The following is a 16,410-nucleotide window of genomic DNA, read 5'->3' as shown; positions in this document are numbered from 1 at the left end:
ACTCCTGCTCACAAGTTGGCGTCTGTGCATGTGTAAAGGCTGTGTCAAATGTTTGCTTTGCTGAAGCTAGTTTGAGGGTGGCTTGGGAAGTTTATGTGTGTCATTAGAGAGCCAGAGTGTTGGATTGGGACCTGTGAGACCTAAGTTCAAATCCTCCTACCTCGCCCACAGAAAGCTCCCTAGGTGGCCTTGGAGGCCAGGCGCTGCCTCTCAGCCGATATCCCAGTGTGGTTTTGCCATGTGCACCATGTTACGCTCCCAGGAGATATAAACACAATCAATGAATGAATCAATGCAGCATGTCAGACCGTAGAATACCTTTACTGGTTTCGAGGAGCAGAAATGAAGACTGAGCTTACGAGGCCAGAGGGACTCTGTATATGCCCCAGAGTCCTCTTGCAGGCAGCGTCCTCTGAGATTTTGGGCAGAGTCAGCCATGGTGGCGCTGTGGCTTAATGTGTCCGGGAGATGGGTGGAAGTGCAAGTCAGGCCACCAATGCCCAGGCGATCTTGGCCTCCTGATTTTGTCAAGGGGAAGGAGAGCATAGCCATTGGGGACAATCCACTGCGCCAGTAGCTGCATCTGTCGTGAATTCTCTTTCAGAGCAGATGAGCGGCTGCCACTGCTTCCTAATGCAGGGAGTTCCACAGCTTAACACAACCCCCTCTGTGAGAAGAAGACCTTTCTTTTGTCCCCCCTGAATCTTCCAATGTTTTCCGCGCAGAGTCGAGACCTGAGCATGGCAGGGAAGGGGATCCTAGGAGCAACTGTTAGGGAGACGCAGAATCCCCCCCCCCCCCGGGACTGAATGAAGGCAAAAGCGCTCAAGCCCAGATCTCCCTGGCCAATCGCGTTGTGAGAGAGGAAGAGTCTCCCTTCCCTTGAATTCGCCCTCGTGCACAGACGGCAGCCGCGAAAGATCCGTGGCGCACCCGGAGGTCCGCAGAGGGTCCGGACTCCCGGACGGTGGACGCGGCAGAGACGGGGACCCCCACCTTAGGGCGGGGTCCCACCCCGGGAGCAGTGCTTGGGGACGTCCCTGAGCTGCAGGTCCTCGCGGGGCGTCCAGGGCCGGGCGTAGCCGCCCCGGGGCAGCAGCAGGCGGTTGAGGGTGTGCTCGTAGTTGACGTGGCGCCGGGCCATCAGGACGTACTCGCGCTGCTCGGCCAGCAGCGGGCAGTCACAGGCGTCGGGCACCCAGACGAACTCGCGGCGCACGACGGGGAAGCGGTTGCGGTAGGTGTGCAACACCTGCACGTCGTAGCGCGTCTCCTGCCCCACCCGGCGCTTGGAGAGGATTCGGGCGCGGAAGACTGCGTAGGCAGGCAGGGGAGAAAGGAGGTCAGGAGGGGGCTCTCCTGTGGCGGCCCCCCAGGGGAAGAGCCCCCCGAGGGAGGGCTCTCCTCATCCTGCTCCCCTCTCCACCTGTAACAACATCCCAAGAACTCAGGAGCTTTGGGGATAACAGGAAAGGGGGTGGGGGTTCCTTAGCATGGGACCCTCTACGCTCCTCCCCACCTTGGCCCTGGAGGGAGGAGGGAGACTGCGGCAGTTTGGACTAGATGACCCTTGAGGTTCCCTTCCATGCGGAGGGGCCACGTACCAAAGTCGCTGTTGCAGTAGTGGTGGATGCGCTGGGATTTTCCCCTGGGAGAGTCGCACGCCCCGCACAGCCCTGCAGGATGAGAAGAAAGCATTTTGTGGGGGGAAAGGGGGGGCACTGACCGCCTTCTATTTTATGAGTAGTCCTTCCTGCACTTCAACCCTGCCCTCTTTCCCCCTACAAGTGCGGGGCGGCGTCTGGGGCTCTGGCAAAAGCCCTGAGAAGTAGGTCCGGCCGAGAGGTGGTGGCTGGTGGGATTTGGAGAGTTGCATGTGGCCTGGAAACCCAGTTCTAGGCGAGAGGCATGCACACAATCAAGCCCCCCCACCCCCGCCCCCAAAGAATCCTGGGAACTGTAGTTTGCACAGCGCTGAGCTACAGTTCCCAGTACCTGGGGTTCTAGTCAGGGGCTTCTTCTCAGGCTTTTCTTTTGCTGGGTTGGGGGGAGAAGAGGTGGCTCTGCCTGGGCCTTGGAGGAATCTTCCTGCAACATCAAAGGCTGCCAGAAACCAGCCTGGGCTTTGTGGGTTCTGTGGCAAAATGTTGCACTAATGAGCTCACAAGCTGGGGAGCTGCCTGCGCATGCCGAGAGCCAGGAATCCCACCTCAAATTATGGGGTGGGAGCAGCCCAAGGCTCTGAGGGTGCCTGGAGGGTGCGAGCTGCTGAAAGCAGCAGAATCTGTGGAGACATTTATTCATTTCACAGCACTTCTATCCGCCTCTTCCTCCAAGCAGCTCCAGGAGGCTCCTGTGGCCCTGATCCCACACCAGCCCTGTGAGGTAGGCAAGACAGAGAGAGGCAGGGACTGGCCCCCAGGGTCACCCAGGGCGCCTGGGTAGCTCAGTCATTCCTCCATCGCTGGGGCTGGGCTAGATGACCCTTGGGGTCTCTTCCAACTCTACAGTTCTACGATTCTATGAAAACAGGACATTGGAGCTGGAGGAGGGGGAAAGCAAGGGGACGGCAAACATGGGATCAGGGTCTGCATGGGTGGGTACCTTGGAAAAAATGCTACCAAATCCCTCAAATCTCCTAGATTTCCAACAAGAAAATGTTTCTTTCTAAGAGCACTCCACTCCTGCACCCTGAAACTATTGTGGGGGTGAAGGAAGGAGAGATGGAAAGAGAATGGGGGGGAGAGAGATAGATTTGAGGATACCTGAGCTCCCTGGGGGCACTTTGGCTGGCAAGGGCATTCCCTCCCGCTGAGGTGTCTTCCTGGCGATGTCGTTTTGGGAGGGCGGGGCTGGCAGGATGGCTGGGTGCTCCCTTGGTGAGCCATCCCCGACTTCCCTGGTCTGGGGCTGGCGAAGGGGGCTGGCGTCACTCTGGATGGGGTGGAAGTGCTCTTTTGGGAGCCAGAACTGGAACTCAATGCCCGCGTTGGGCTCCTGGAAAAGGACCTGAGGCAAGAAACAGGCATTGGGCGCATGGGCGAGACCCAGTTAATATCCTTTGCACCCAGGTGGAAAAACCCCAAACAATTCCCTGGCCCATCTCACCATGACCAGCAAGTCCTCCTGGGTGGGTCCGGCTGCCTCAAGGCTCTCGTGGGCATCCGCTGTGCGAGTGTAGCGGACTTGGGTGCCTGCTGCCTCGTACGTCCCTGGCCAGTCAATGGCCCAGTCACCGTTAATGACGTAGCGCTGGTTTGCAGTCATCAGAGCTGGGGAGGGGAAGGAAGTTTTTGGGGGAGTTTTTGGCTGGCCCCTTCCTCCCCAGCCAACCACCCCAGAACCCCCAAGGGAGCCTCTGGGGGACTCCAGTTTCAGAGGAGGCGTGGGGAGCTACCACAGGCAGGGCCTGCTTGGGGGTGGCCCCTCAGGGCAATGCCACTGTCCTTGGAGCTCAAGAGGGGTGTTTGTGCAGAAAGTAGCTGTTCGGCAGCCGAACTCTCTTGGAAGGTGGTGGGCTCTCCTTCCTTGGAGGCTTGAGAAGTTGGGTGTCCATCTGTCAGGGATGCTTTTGCTGCAATTCCTGCATCACCGGGAGTTGGGCTAGATGACCCTTGGGGGCCCCTTGCAATGCTTCTAGGATTCATGAAAGGTTTTTAAATGGAAGATGGGTAGCCACCTGCCAGGGTTCCTGAATGTGTGTCCATTTTGTAAAAGTGCAGTTTCAAAATAGGCAGTTGGTAGGATGCAATTCTTGGGGCCCCCACCACCACAAGGGGTCAGCAACAGGCATGGGGGTGGGAATAGGAACCTGCCCAGCTGCCCCTCCTACCGAGGTAATTGCGGCTGCTGTCTGTCACCTTGATGTGTCTGGCGCCTGCCGGGATCTGAGTGACATTCCGGTAGCCAAAGTAACCTGTGAAGCAATCAGAGGAGAACAGGTCAAGTGCAGGGGGGGGGAGACCACTGGGGAGGGAGGGGGCTGCCCAGGGGGAGGCAGCCAGGGGGTGAAGGGGAACTGCATGTTTTTTGGGGGGGGAGGCTCAGAGTGTGACGTGCAGCGCTGGAAAGAGGGCTTCCTCAGACATACTACTTGAAATGTCAGGAGTTGGATGGACACCTGTCAGAGATGCTCTAGCTGAGATTGCTGCCCTGCAGGGGGTTGGGCTGGATGACCCCCAGGGACCCTTCCAATTCTGCTATTCTGTGATCTCATGCTTTTCAGTGAATTCCTGTTGGATCAAAATCTATGCAGGAGGAGAATTCCCTGGCTGCCAAGTTCCAAGTTTGGGGCAAGTTCTCTTTGGTGAGGGGACCCAAGCATAGATTTAAAATCACAAACTACTCAGCAAAGTAAAGCATGGAAATGTGGACTGTGATTCCTTCAAATTATGCCTTTCTCAGTGAGTTCCCAAGTTCCCTTTGGTGAGTTAAAAGTTGATTTACTTACTAACTCTCCAAAGGTCAGATTCATGAAAGTGGCACAGGCAGTAAAAAGTGGTGAAAGTTCCTAAATTGTTACATGGAAAGAAATAAAAGGGAATTTAGAAATTTGGGAAAGAATGAATTTATCATTAAGGGGGAGAATTTCAGTGGTTAAAATGAATGTATTGCCAAGAATGTTGTTTCTATTTCAATCAATCCCAGTGATAAGCAGTGCTGGATGCTTCAAAGAATGGCAAAAATATATTTCTAGATACATCTGGCAAGGGAAGAAAGCAAGAATAAAATATAAATTGTTATCTGATATGAGAGAGAGAGGAGGTTTCACCCTGCCAGATTTGAGATTGTACTATGAGGCATCTTGCATCTGCTGGACCTGGGAATGGATGATATTGAAAAATGGAGATGTGTTAGATCTAGAAGGACATGATAATGGCATGCGTACAGTATTTATGGTATGATAAAGTGAAAGGACATAAAGGCTTTCAGAATCATATAATAAGAAAATCAAATTTTAAAGTATGGGGAGCTTCAGTCCTGGCACAATTAGTATGCAGGTAGGTTGAAAAATCTGTCCTAGTGACTTTCAAGATGGCCACCAACCTGTGAGGCAGGGCAAGGCAGCTGCTCTCACCATTTTATAGTTTTGAGAGCATGTTAGTATAAGTAACCATAGTTAGGACTTCCGGTTCACCACAGGTCGACTTCGTATGTGCGTCCCGCATTCTCCGTGAGATGCACACTCACCAGTGGGGTGAAACGGGGGCTGTAGGGCTTCACGCCCCCCCCCCCGAGGGTTCAGGAGAGTTGCTTGAACCTGTAAGGATCAGCTGCGGCATCGAAGGGGGTTCCTAAACCCAGACCGGGAGGAAGGAGACCTTGGATGCTAACAACAGCGATCCTTCCCCCAGGTGAGAAAGCCCGATGCCGCAATGACCAGGCGGGGGAATCTCCACTGAATAACGACGAGCTCAAATACCTGGTTATTGAGACCTTGGAGCATTTAAGGTTCATCTGAAACCAAAGTTAATCCGAAGAATCGAGGTCTTAAACTAAAGAAATAACACTCCATAAAGCTAACTATTATTTTACGGAACAGTTGAGCTAATTTAAGACAAGCTGAAGAGGAGGTCAATCCCGAAGTAGAATCATAGAATCATAGAGTTGGAAGAGACCACAAGGGCCATCGAGTCCAACCCCCTGCCAAGCAGGAAACACCATCAGAGCACTCCTGACATATGGTTGTCAAGCCTCTGCTTAAAGACCTCCAAAGGAGGAGACTCCACCACACTCCTTGGCAGCAAATTCCACTGTCAAACAGCTCTTACTGTCAGGAAGTTCTTCCTAATGTTTAGGTGGAATCTTCTTTCTTGTAGTTTGGATCCATTGCTCCGTGTCCGCTTCTCTGGAGCAGCAGAAAACAACCTTTCTCCCTCCTCTATGTGACATCCTTTTATATATTTGAACATGGCTATCATATCACCCCTTAACCTCCTCTTCTCCAGGCTAAACATGCCCAGCTCCCTTAGCCGTTCCTCATAAGGCATCGTTTCCAGACCTTTGACCATTTTGGTTGCCCTCCTCTGGACACGTTCCAGTTTGTCAGTGTTCTTCTTGAACTGTGGTGCCCAGAACTGGACACAGTACTCCAGGTGAGGTCTGACCAGAGCAGAATACAGTGGCACTATTACTTCCCTTGATCTAGATGCTATACTCCTATTGATGCAGCCCAGAACTGCATTGGCTTTTTTAGCTGCCGCGTCACACTGTTGGCTCATGTCAAGTTTGTGGTCAACCAAGACTCCTAGATCCTTTTCACATGTACTGCTCTCAAGCCAGGTGTCCCCCATCTTGTATTTGTGCCTCTCATTTTTTTTTTGCCCAAGTGCAATACTTTACATTTCTCCCTGTTAAAATTCATCTTGTTTGTTTTGGCCCAGTTCTCTAATCTGTCAAGGTCGTTTTGAAGTGTGATCCTGTCCTCTGGGGTGTTAGCCACCCCTCCCAGTTTGGTGTCCTGCAAATTTGATCAGGATGCCCTTGAGTCCATCATCCAAGTCGTTGATAAAGATGTTGAATAAGACCGGGCCCAAGACAGAACCCTGTGGCACCCCACTAGTCACTCTTCTCCAGGATGATGAGGAACCATTGATGAGCACCCTTTGGGTTCGGTCAGTCAGCCAGTTACAAATCCACTGAGTGGTAGCATAGTCAAGACCGCATTTTACCAGCTTCTTTACAAGAATATCATGGGGCACCTTGTCAAATGCCTTGCTGAAATCAAGGTAGGCTACATCCACTGCGTTCCCTTCATCTACCATGCTTGTAATTCTGTCAAAAAACGAGATCAGGTTAGTCTGACATGACTTATTTTTCAGAAATCCATGCTGACTATTGGTGACCACAGCATTCCTTTCTAGGTGCTCACAGACTGTTTGCTTAATGATCTGCTCCAGAATCTTCCCTGGTATTGATGTCAGACTGACTGGGCGATAATTATTTGGGTCCTCTCTTTTCCCCTTTTTGAAAATAGGGACAACATTTGCCCTCCTCCAGTCTGCCGGGACTTCGCCTGTTCTCCAGGAATTCCCAAAGATGACTGCCAGTGGTTCTGAGATCACATCTGCCAGTTCTTTTAATACTCTTGGATGCAGTTCATCTGGCCCTGGAGACTTGAATACATCTAAACTAGCTAAGTATTCTTGTACTATCTCCTTAGTTATTCTGGGCTGTGTTTCCTTTGCTGAATCATTTGCTCCAAATTCTTCAGGTAGTTTGGGAGCTGTGCCAAAACGAAAACAGGGTAGGAACAACCTAACATTCTATTTGTGGTCAGCATGTGCATAGACTCAAATATTTTTATGGCAAGAATCAAGAGAGAGTGGAGAACAGTATATGCCCCAGAACTTAGAATATTACCAAGCCTTCTCTCTATATTCCCTTAAAATGATGTATTGGTGGTACTTAACCCCAGTAAAATTAGCAAAAATGTATAGAACAAGTACTGTACCAATATATGCTGGAAATGTAAAGAAAAAGAGGTTACCTTTTATCATATGCGGTGGAATTGTAATCAAGAAATTCTGGGAAATTATATATAATGAAATGAAAAAAATGTTTAAAATAACCTTTCCTAAAAAAAAACAGAAGCTTTTCTGCTAGGAATTATAGGTACCGAGATCCCAAAAGATCAGAGGAAACTGTTTGTGTATGCTACAATGGCCACTTGGTTTTTGCTAGCCCAGAGATGGAAGGAAGAGACAACCCCAACCAAAGAAGAATGGCAAATCAAGTTGATGGATTATGCTGGAATGGCAAAATTAACTGGGAAGCTCAGGAACCAAGAAGACAAGAAATTTTAAAAAGAATGGGAAATGTTTATAATGTATATACAAAATCATTGCAAACAGGTTAAAACATTAGCAGGATTCTAAATACACTTATAATGTAATAGAAAGTACAGATAACTTAGGAAAATGAAAAATTTGAAAAGTATTGCTATGCAGTTGAAAGTAGAATTAAGATGGATGGATGGAATGGGGGAAGTCAGGAGATTCAAAGTAATCTCAATATGTGGAATTTGTAAGATCTTTTGATGTAAGTTTATTCTTTTTCTTTCTTTCTTTCTTATTCTATTTCTCTATTTTGGATATATATATATATATATATATATATATATGAAATAAGTTCCTACACTGTTGGCAGGGGAACTCAAGAGTGGCTTGTGAGAGCTGGAGCAACCAGCTGAAGCCTCTTTGCACTTTGAGCTTCTCAGCAGGATGGAGACCCGAGCTCCACCCAAGGGGAGTGGAAGTGGTCCTAGCTAAGTGTGGCAGGACAGTGGACTCTGTGGTATTACCCCCTTCGTGTGTTGATTAGACTTAAGCCTGTTGGTTATAGGAGGCTGGTTACCTCACCATTTTGTCTGCACTTTCCTAGCTGCAAAAAAGGACACCTCTTTTCTTTGTTGTTGCTCTGGGGCAACCACTTCCGTTCTGCTGACTTCAATCCCTGACAAAGTGGCATGTGCGTTTGCCCAAAGCGGGGAAGGTGCTGGGGAGGGGAGGAGGAGGAGGTGCTTGGGGTGAGGAGGAAGAGCATGGAAAGCCAAAAGCCAAAGCATTCACCCACGGAGAACGTCAGGGCATTGAATCACCAGAGCTGGGAAAGGCTGCCCGGAAGACATGGTGCACCAGGACGCACGACTCGTTCCTGCCTCCGCAGACACCGCAGGCATCCGCCTGAGACTCTGAGCCCAGCAGCCCATCGCAGCCGGCTCTCTGGAAGGGAGACCAAGAGGGGGGAGCATCAGGCACCAGATTAGAGGTGGGGGATTTGATAAATCTGTGCATCTCCAGCAGAAGTCTAGCACAGAGTGGCTGGGGAAATTCAGCCAGATGGGCGGGGTACAAATAATAAATAAATAAAAATTATTATTATTATTATTATTATTATTATTATTATTATTATTATTATTCAGGAAGCAATCAGAGCATAAAATGACCCTGGACGCTAGATACCCCAAAGGGATCCCCCCCAGCTAGCATCCCTGTGCACCCCTTATGTGCCCACCTGACTGTCCTGTTAAAGGTACCACATAAGACCCATTTTCCACATTAGGGTGGCAGGACCTACAATTTGGAACTCCCTGACTATTGATATCAGGCAGGTGCCTTCCCTGGACTCTTTTGGGATCCTGCTGAGAAACTTTCCTGTTTAGACAAGTCTACCTGCATGTTTGGAAAGTTGAAGTGAGTTTTAATCTGCTTTCAGTCTATTCTTGTTTTAGTTTTTGGGGTTCGCCTCAGGCCCTGACCCAAATCTGACGGGACTTACCAAACAACGGCCGCTGATGCAGAGGTCCCGGGAGTCTGGGCTGCAGCGGGTCCCATCCAGGACCCTCCCAAAGGTGTAGTAGAAATTGTGCCCTACAGCCAGGCAGTTCAGGTCGCAGAGGTTGGGGGCTGGCAAAAAGGGAAGAGGAGGAAGGGGGTCAGCTGGGACACAGAGATCCAGCTCCAAGGGTCTTCTGGTGGTTCCCTCACTGTGAGAAGTGAAGTTGCAGAGAACCAGGCAGAGGGCCCTCTTGGTGGTGGCACCCGCCCTGTGGAACGCCCTCCCATCTGATGTCAAGGAGATACCATATTTTTCGTTCTATAGGACACACTTTTCCCCCTCCAAAAATGAAGGCCGCTTGAAGAGGCACAGTTGCGACGGACCGTGCTTCGCAAGATGAAAAACATCACAAGATGAAAAGACTCGCGGAACGAATTATTTTCGTCTTGCGAGGCACCACTGTACTATCAGGGGAAAACACCCACTTGCCCCCAATTCACACTCACCAGAGCAATAAAATGAACCAGAATGCAGCTAATTTGCACTTCTACGAATTTTTCAATGCCATTTCTCAACAACCCTCCCCAAACCCAAAATGCATATTTTGTAGGAGGGGAAATGTGAATTAAAATGAATATATTCATGAAAATACCATGTAGAAATACATTGTATAATAGGGGGAATTGCTTGATTGGGTATATATATATCTTACGAGAAATTTGCACTAAAATCCTGCCAAATTTTTGTGAGGATAGATAGATGTGTGAGTGTTGTGAGATTATGAAATGGAAAGATTTGTTCCCCTACTCCTTAAAGGACAGCACAAGAGGGGGAAACCCCAAAACCTCCCCTTGTGCTTTGGACTGAGATCTCCCCAGGCTGAGCTCACCTCCATGGAAGGGGACCCATTGGTAAGGTGTCTGGCTGCCCAGGACAGGCTTGCCGTCGTAGAGGGAGCACTGGACAGCCCGGAAGGGGACAGATCCAGGAAGGCACTCCTGCAAGAGAGGAGGAAAGCCACAGTGTGAAAGGACAATGAGAAGCAAGGAAACAGAGATCCAGCCTGTACTCTCTGGCCACTGCCAGAATTGGGGCCCTGACGTCACCCATGGGGGGGCGGGGCTTGCACAAGAGGGCTGGAAAGATCTGGCTTTCAATAATAACTTTCACTTCACCACCCACCGTAGATCCACCTCTGCCTTTCAGCCAAATGCTGGTGACAACTGCTAGGTGATGCTGGACTTCCTTCCCAGCCCATTGGTGGTTGCTAGGCAATGCCAGCCCTTGACCCTCACTCCCCAAAGCATCCCTTGACAGTGGTCCAAAGCGGGGACCCTCAAAGCTCTCTGCATTCTTAGGACCCCTGCTCCTTATTTTTGCAGTTGTAGATTGCTTTCAGCTCTTTTTTTACCATTTTGCATTCATTATTTTCATTATGTATTCTATGTTTTGTATACAGTAGTACCTTGGTTCTCGAACTTAATCCGTTCTGCGAGTCCGTTCGACTCCTGAAACTGTTTAAAACCAAGGCGCAGCTTCTGGTTGGCTGCAGGAGCTTCCTGCACTCAATGGAAGCCCGTCGGATGTTTGGCTTTCAAAAAACATTTGCAGACTTTACTTCCAGCTTTGCAGCGTTCGGGAACCTATTTGTTTGACAACTACCGTAAACTGTTTGAGAACCAAAGTATTTTAATGTTATGTTGTGAACCACCCTGAGATTTACAGGTTTAGGGTGGCATGAAAATAAATAATAAATAGTATTGTAAATAAATTGTAACCAGCCCTGGGACTTTAGGGTGAAGGGCAGGTAATTAATAATCATTCATCGTCAGTAATAACAATGAAGAATAGGGAGCAGGAGTGCAAGGCAAGCTGCAGATTATATTTATTGCTGTGTTGGGAGTCCACCTCCTCCCCTCCACAAAGCTCAAGCGTAATTCTCCCCACCTCTGCATATCATCCTATATCAGTCCAAGGGATACAGAGGCTGGAGACTCTTCCAAATGGCTGATTTGAACCCTGGCTCGACCCTTTAACCGGGACCTGTTACAAATGCAACCTCGAACACAAACCCCGCAATAAGTGTGTGCAGCACTTTATTCTTTGACAAGGCAAGTACTCACATCCAGTTCACACACCCGGTACTGCCTGAGAGGCCCCTTGCACATCTCCTCCTCAGGGAACCTGTACGTGAAGAGAAAACACCTCCTTGAGAGACTCATCCTATGCAGAAGGAAGCCCCTTTGGGTGCAGCAGGGCTTACTCCCAGGTAAGCAGCAAGAGGATTGCTGGGCATGCATTCTCAAGGTGCTGGGGCTATATACTGGTGAAATGTTATATTGGCAAAGCATGGCTAAGGCAGTTTCCTGATGAATGCAGCCTTTTGGCTCAAAAGGTGGCACAGAGGTATTTCCTTATACAGTCATACTTCATGTTACATTTGCTTCATGTTACGTTCTTTCAGGTTATGTCCCGCGGCGACCCAGAAGTACCGGAAAGGGTTACTTCTGGGTTTCACTGCTCGTGCATGTGCAGAAGCACTAAATCGCGCAGCACACCTGCACAGATACGGCGCTTCAGGTTGCGCTCTTTTCATGTTGCGAATGAAATCCTTCATGTTGCGATCCCGTTCACAACCAGAGGTACCACTGTACATGCTACCGAAAGGCATCTATGAGCCAAGCAAAGAAAAAAAAACACCCTCCAATTTTCCAGGGACAGTCCCAGAATTACAGAAGCCATACTGATTTGATCCCGAAATATCCCAATTTTCTTTTCTCCTCCCTGTCTCGGAGAACAATTAAAAGTGGTGTGTGAAGGTTCAAAAACTGAGTCCTGTTTATCCTGAAAATAAAATCCCTGCACCAAATGAAGGAAACGATGACGCTGGCATACAAAGCCCTTCCTACAATTTTGAAGGAAAAGATCACCAATCCACTTTCAAGTCTTTCATTGCGATGCTTCCGCAGCTAGCCAATTCTTAGGAAATGTGGGGAGTGTTTATTCCTTTATTGTCAATGGAGCCTGGCACTGCCTACTCAGAAGTAAGTCCCACTGTAGTCAATGGAGCTTACTCCCAGGTAACTAGATCAAGACAGCTCAGCCTTACTCTGAGCTCTGAGTTAATAATTAACTATTGTTGTTTTCTGCTAGGTAACACATGAGTGTTTAACCTTAGATCACATGAGAGGTATTGAATTGCCAGTTTGCCATCTTGGAAGGGTGATGCCTGTTTCTCCGGCTCTGTGAGGATGTAAATGAAGCTCTCCAGGAAAACAGCTCCAGGAGAATTGGATGCTGTCAAGATAGGCAGACCTTGGCTTCTAGGTCTGTTGGGATCATTTCATATTTTGTAAAATGCAGAGTCTGTTTCAGTCCACAGGTTCGTTTTGAAGAAAGTTCTGCAAGTAAGTGTCAATTAAACTTATAGGCCTTGTTTTCATTCCAAAAAGGAGTCTATTTTTATGTGTCCAGTTGCTTCAAATGGAGCAATATTAATATCGGCAATATTTCCAATGTGGGAGAGCCTCCAGGTTGGCTGCCAGGGGAGACCGAAAGCAACTGCTGTGATTTGAACCCAGGTCTCTCCCACCTGAAGCCCAGCAGGCCAACCATAACCCCTATGCTAGCACCCCCCAGGCAGTCACATCCCATGGCCCCCTCCCCAACAAACAGGGCAGCCCAGCTCACCTGATGCATCGTCGTGTCCGAAAGGAGGCTCCGTCCCCGCAGGTACTGGAACAGGCACTCCAGCTGCCCCAGTGCGTCCATGCCCCATAGCCCAGCTGGCGTCTCTGGCGGGGCCGGGGGCCCATGTGGTCTGTCCCCTACTTAAAGGAAGATGTCAAAGTCACCAGGCTCTGGCAGGTGCGGGGGCAAGAGGGCAGCTTTGGGTATTACCTTCCCAATTCCCCTAGTCATGAGACGCAACATTTTTGGGAAGCAGCTACGCCTCGTAGGGCCACCATGGAGAAGGTCCTGTCTTGAAGGTCGTCCTTGGAAGTTTTTAAGTAGAGGTTAAGATGCTGTAAGTCCTCAAGCATCCATGGCCACCCAATCTCTGCTTTAAAACCTCCAAGGAAGGAGAGTCCACCACCTTCCATTCCACATCTGAACAGCTCTTACTGCCAAAAATTTCTTCCTGACGTTTTGGTGGAATCTCTTTTTTTGTAACTTAAAGCCATGGGTTCAGGTCCTACCCTCTAAGCAGAAGAAACCAAGCTTGCTCCATTCTCCATGTGGCAACCCTTGGAGGCAAAACATCCCCAATTCTCTCAACCGTTCCTCATCAGGTTTGGTTTCCAGACCCCTGATCATCTTGGCCTCCCTCCTCTGTTCATCTTCCAGCTTGTCAAGGTCCTTCTTAAATTGTGGCGCCCAGAATTGGACACAGGATTCCAGGTGTGGTCTGACCAAGGCAGAATAGAGCGGCACTAGGACTTCCCTTGATCTGGACACTAGACTTCTGCTGAGGCATCATTAGTTCTTTTTTCGCTGCTGCATCACATCCTGTGCAACAACAAGGTCCTTTCGTATTTTCTTAAGTTACAATAGTACAAGCATCATCTCTATTTTCAGATAATAAAGATCATAACCAAGGTCTTCTAGATGTATGGCTTAGTCATTTGGGAATATCCTGAGCAATAAGCCAGAGAAATTGGGGTGGGGGTTAATTGGGGTGGGGCCCCCACCTGCCTCCATGCGTCACCCCCTCCTTTTTGTGTGAAGTCTTCCTCACTGCCCAGTGAAGGGGGGGCTCTTTCAGCCTTCACAAAACACTCCAGCCATTGTCTTGGTAATTGTCTGTTTCTCATCCTTTCCACTCCTCTGAAGGAAAGTCTGGAGCCTCCTTCCAAAGTCTGCTTTATCTCTTCCCAGACATTTGGAAAGGGCTTTCCCCACAGTGTGAAGGAGCCAAGCTCTGCCTGAGCATGCAATGCACACACAACACACAGAGGAAAGCTGCTTCCCAAAAGCTCAGGCTGCAGGCAGGAGGGGAGATAAGATCAGCCTTTGCTAAACAGCCCAGATGCAGGAGGGGTTTTTTGGTGGGGGGAGATCCTCCTCTCCATCCTCCTTCCAGCAGTGGAGCCTGGGAAGGCCCCACTCTGTTTACAAAAGGAAGGTCAAGGGAATTAAATGTTTATTGTGGCGCTAAGCAAGGGGCAGGACCACAAGGTGGAGGCGTCCCCTGTTGTGGCAGGGTGACCGCAGTGACCACAAGGGAGGAATGACTGAGGATGGAGAAGGGGGTGCATGGGGACAAAAGGAGAGGGTGGGTGGGTGGGAGCAGCTGGCCAAGAGCATTGGGGCTGCATCGGAGCAGGTGGGCAGCTAGCTCATATCTTGCACAAAAATCTGCTTTTTTAATTTTTAAAAAACCACCTCTCGGAAATCCCCCAAAGCTCACTGGGATCCTGAGCCTGCCTGCCTTGCTTCAGAAAACAAAGAAGCCCTTTGCACAGACAGATGCACCCTCCCCCCTCTCCAGCAGAGCATCCACATGGTATGCAGAAGGCTCCAGGCAGGACTGGGAGAGATGCCCCCCCCCCCCAGTCTCAAAAACCTGGAGAGTTGCTGCTGGTCAGTGCAGACAATACTGAACTAGGTGAGCCAAAGTTCTGGCTCATGATTGAAGGGGCCATTAGAATATTGTTCTCTATATGATCCCCTTTGTGTGAATCTGTGCTTCAGGGACCCATTAGCAGATATGTGTGGTCCATCATGATAACGCTGCTTCGTAAGAAACTAGCAACCGAGATAGACTGCCTCTGGCGCTGGAGGTTCCATAAGGGCCTAAGCAGAGTCAAGCCAAAGGGGTGCGTTTGGCCCACTCCTGAGAAGGGAGCCCAGAAAACCAGAGGGAGATCTTTGCTCTCCTTATGGGTTTCATGAAATTGATGGTTAAACATCCAGGGAGAGGGTGGAATAAACAGGTTGGCGGCCAGCAGACTGGAAGCTGGGGGGGGGGGTGAGCATTACTTCCATCACCAAAGCAAGCAAAGGCAGGCCTGGGATGGGATGCTTCAGCTGAGATTCCTGCATTGCAGGGAGTTGGACTAGATTAAGGTTACCAGATTTTTTTCAGTGAATCCAGGGACACTTTTCAACTTCAGTTGATTTTGTATGGGGACTGATTTGTAAACCCGGGGACTGTCCCCGGGAAACGGGGACATCTGGTAACCTTAGACTAGATGACTCTCAGGGGTCCCTTCCAACTCTACGATTCTAGGATTCTAAGATTCTTTCTTGGATGGAAACTTTCCTTGCAACCATTGCCCCGCCCTCTCTTGCTCCTAGATCCACCCATCAATGGCCTCTGGCCACCAGAAGGAGATATGGCCCCCAGTCCCCTTTGCGTGCTCTCCTCCATTGGCGTCAAAGATCCCAAGGGAAATCGTAATCTGGCATCATCCTGCTCCCGCCAAGGGTCCTGGGAAAGGGGCCGGGATGATCGCCTTGCCTCTGGACATTTTCAGCCTAATTGCATTAAAACTACAGTATTTACAAATTGGATGGTCTCTGCACCCAGGTCTCAAGGCTTCCTGTTGACGTCAGAGGCAGCACTCTCCCCTCCCAGAACCCCCCAGAACCCCAACTCTGTTCACTAGGCCTCACTTCCCCACAGCCACCGGTCTCAGCCGCCTCCCAATCTGCTGCCCCAAGCAGGATCCTGAACCTAGGGAAGCAAGGGGGGAGCAGCAGCAGGACCCCTCAAGGAAGCGCAAGGCTGACCATGCAAATGTCACCTCCTCTGCCCAGACGCTGTCTTTTGGAACCGGGAGACTGAACTTCCACCTGAAAATCTTGCTCTCTGCCAAGCTTGGCTGGAGGCCAAGCAGTTTAGCCATTGCTTGGGCTGGATGCTGTCAGAATCAGACCCACACAGGCCCATCTGGTCCAGCCTCCTCTCCTCACAGTGGCCTAATACCCCTGATGTCAGAGCTGCTTGAAGATCCTAGCTCACAGAGGATCACGCTAGCCAGCGGTCATTAAGTAAAAGTCTTTATTGAATTACAGTTTCCATTCTCACGCTGCTGCGCGCAACTCTACGCCTAGTAGCTAGGTCGGCGAAGCTCCGTCTGAGTCTCCGCCCTGTGTGCACCAACTTAATATCCTAGCCTTGCTCCA

General features: G+C 49.9%; 1 protein-coding gene and 1 long non-coding RNA gene across 10 annotated transcripts in view; one reads left to right on the top strand and one right to left on the bottom strand.

Moving 5' to 3' along the window:
• Positions 1–302: 302 nt before the first annotated feature.
• ADAMTSL5 (ADAMTS like 5) overlaps positions 303–16,410 on the bottom strand; it is a 30,991-nt gene continuing 14,883 nt past the window's right edge. For 6 of the 9 annotated variants that reach the window (XM_083483908.1, XM_083483905.1, XM_083483907.1 and 3 more), the window contains exons 3-12: positions 12,970–13,106; positions 11,403–11,463; positions 10,169–10,277; positions 9,280–9,407; positions 8,600–8,723; positions 3,833–3,916; positions 3,109–3,272; positions 2,766–3,009; positions 1,605–1,676; positions 303–1,314 (exon numbers count right to left, since the gene is read on the bottom strand). In XM_083483908.1, the coding sequence (XP_083340034.1) occupies positions 998–1,314; positions 1,605–1,676; positions 2,766–3,009; positions 3,109–3,272; positions 3,833–3,916; positions 8,600–8,723; positions 9,280–9,407; positions 10,169–10,277; positions 11,403–11,463; positions 12,970–13,094 (1,428 nt within the window). In that variant the 5' untranslated portion in view covers positions 13,095–13,106 and the 3' untranslated portion in view covers positions 303–997. Of the gene's footprint in view, positions 1,315–1,604; positions 1,677–2,765; positions 3,010–3,108; positions 3,273–3,832; positions 3,917–8,599; positions 8,724–9,279; positions 9,408–10,168; positions 10,278–11,402; positions 11,464–12,969; positions 13,110–16,410 lie in introns of all 9 variants that reach the window. The other 3 variants (XM_083483910.1, XM_083483909.1, XM_083483903.1) reach the window with 2 other exon arrangements.
• LOC310697603 lies at positions 3,911–7,799 on the top strand. Its single transcript, XR_014521089.1, has 2 exons — positions 3,911–5,585; positions 7,214–7,799. It is a non-coding gene; the product is annotated as an uncharacterized lncRNA (long non-coding RNA).

The sequence above is a fragment of the Podarcis liolepis genome, assembly GCF_965112155.1.
Source record: "Podarcis liolepis genome assembly, chromosome: 18".
Classification (NCBI taxonomy): Eukaryota; Metazoa; Chordata; class Lepidosauria; order Squamata; family Lacertidae; genus Podarcis; species Podarcis liolepis.
Note: the sequence above shows the minus strand (reverse complement) of the source record. Positions and strands in the feature narration are given on the sequence as shown.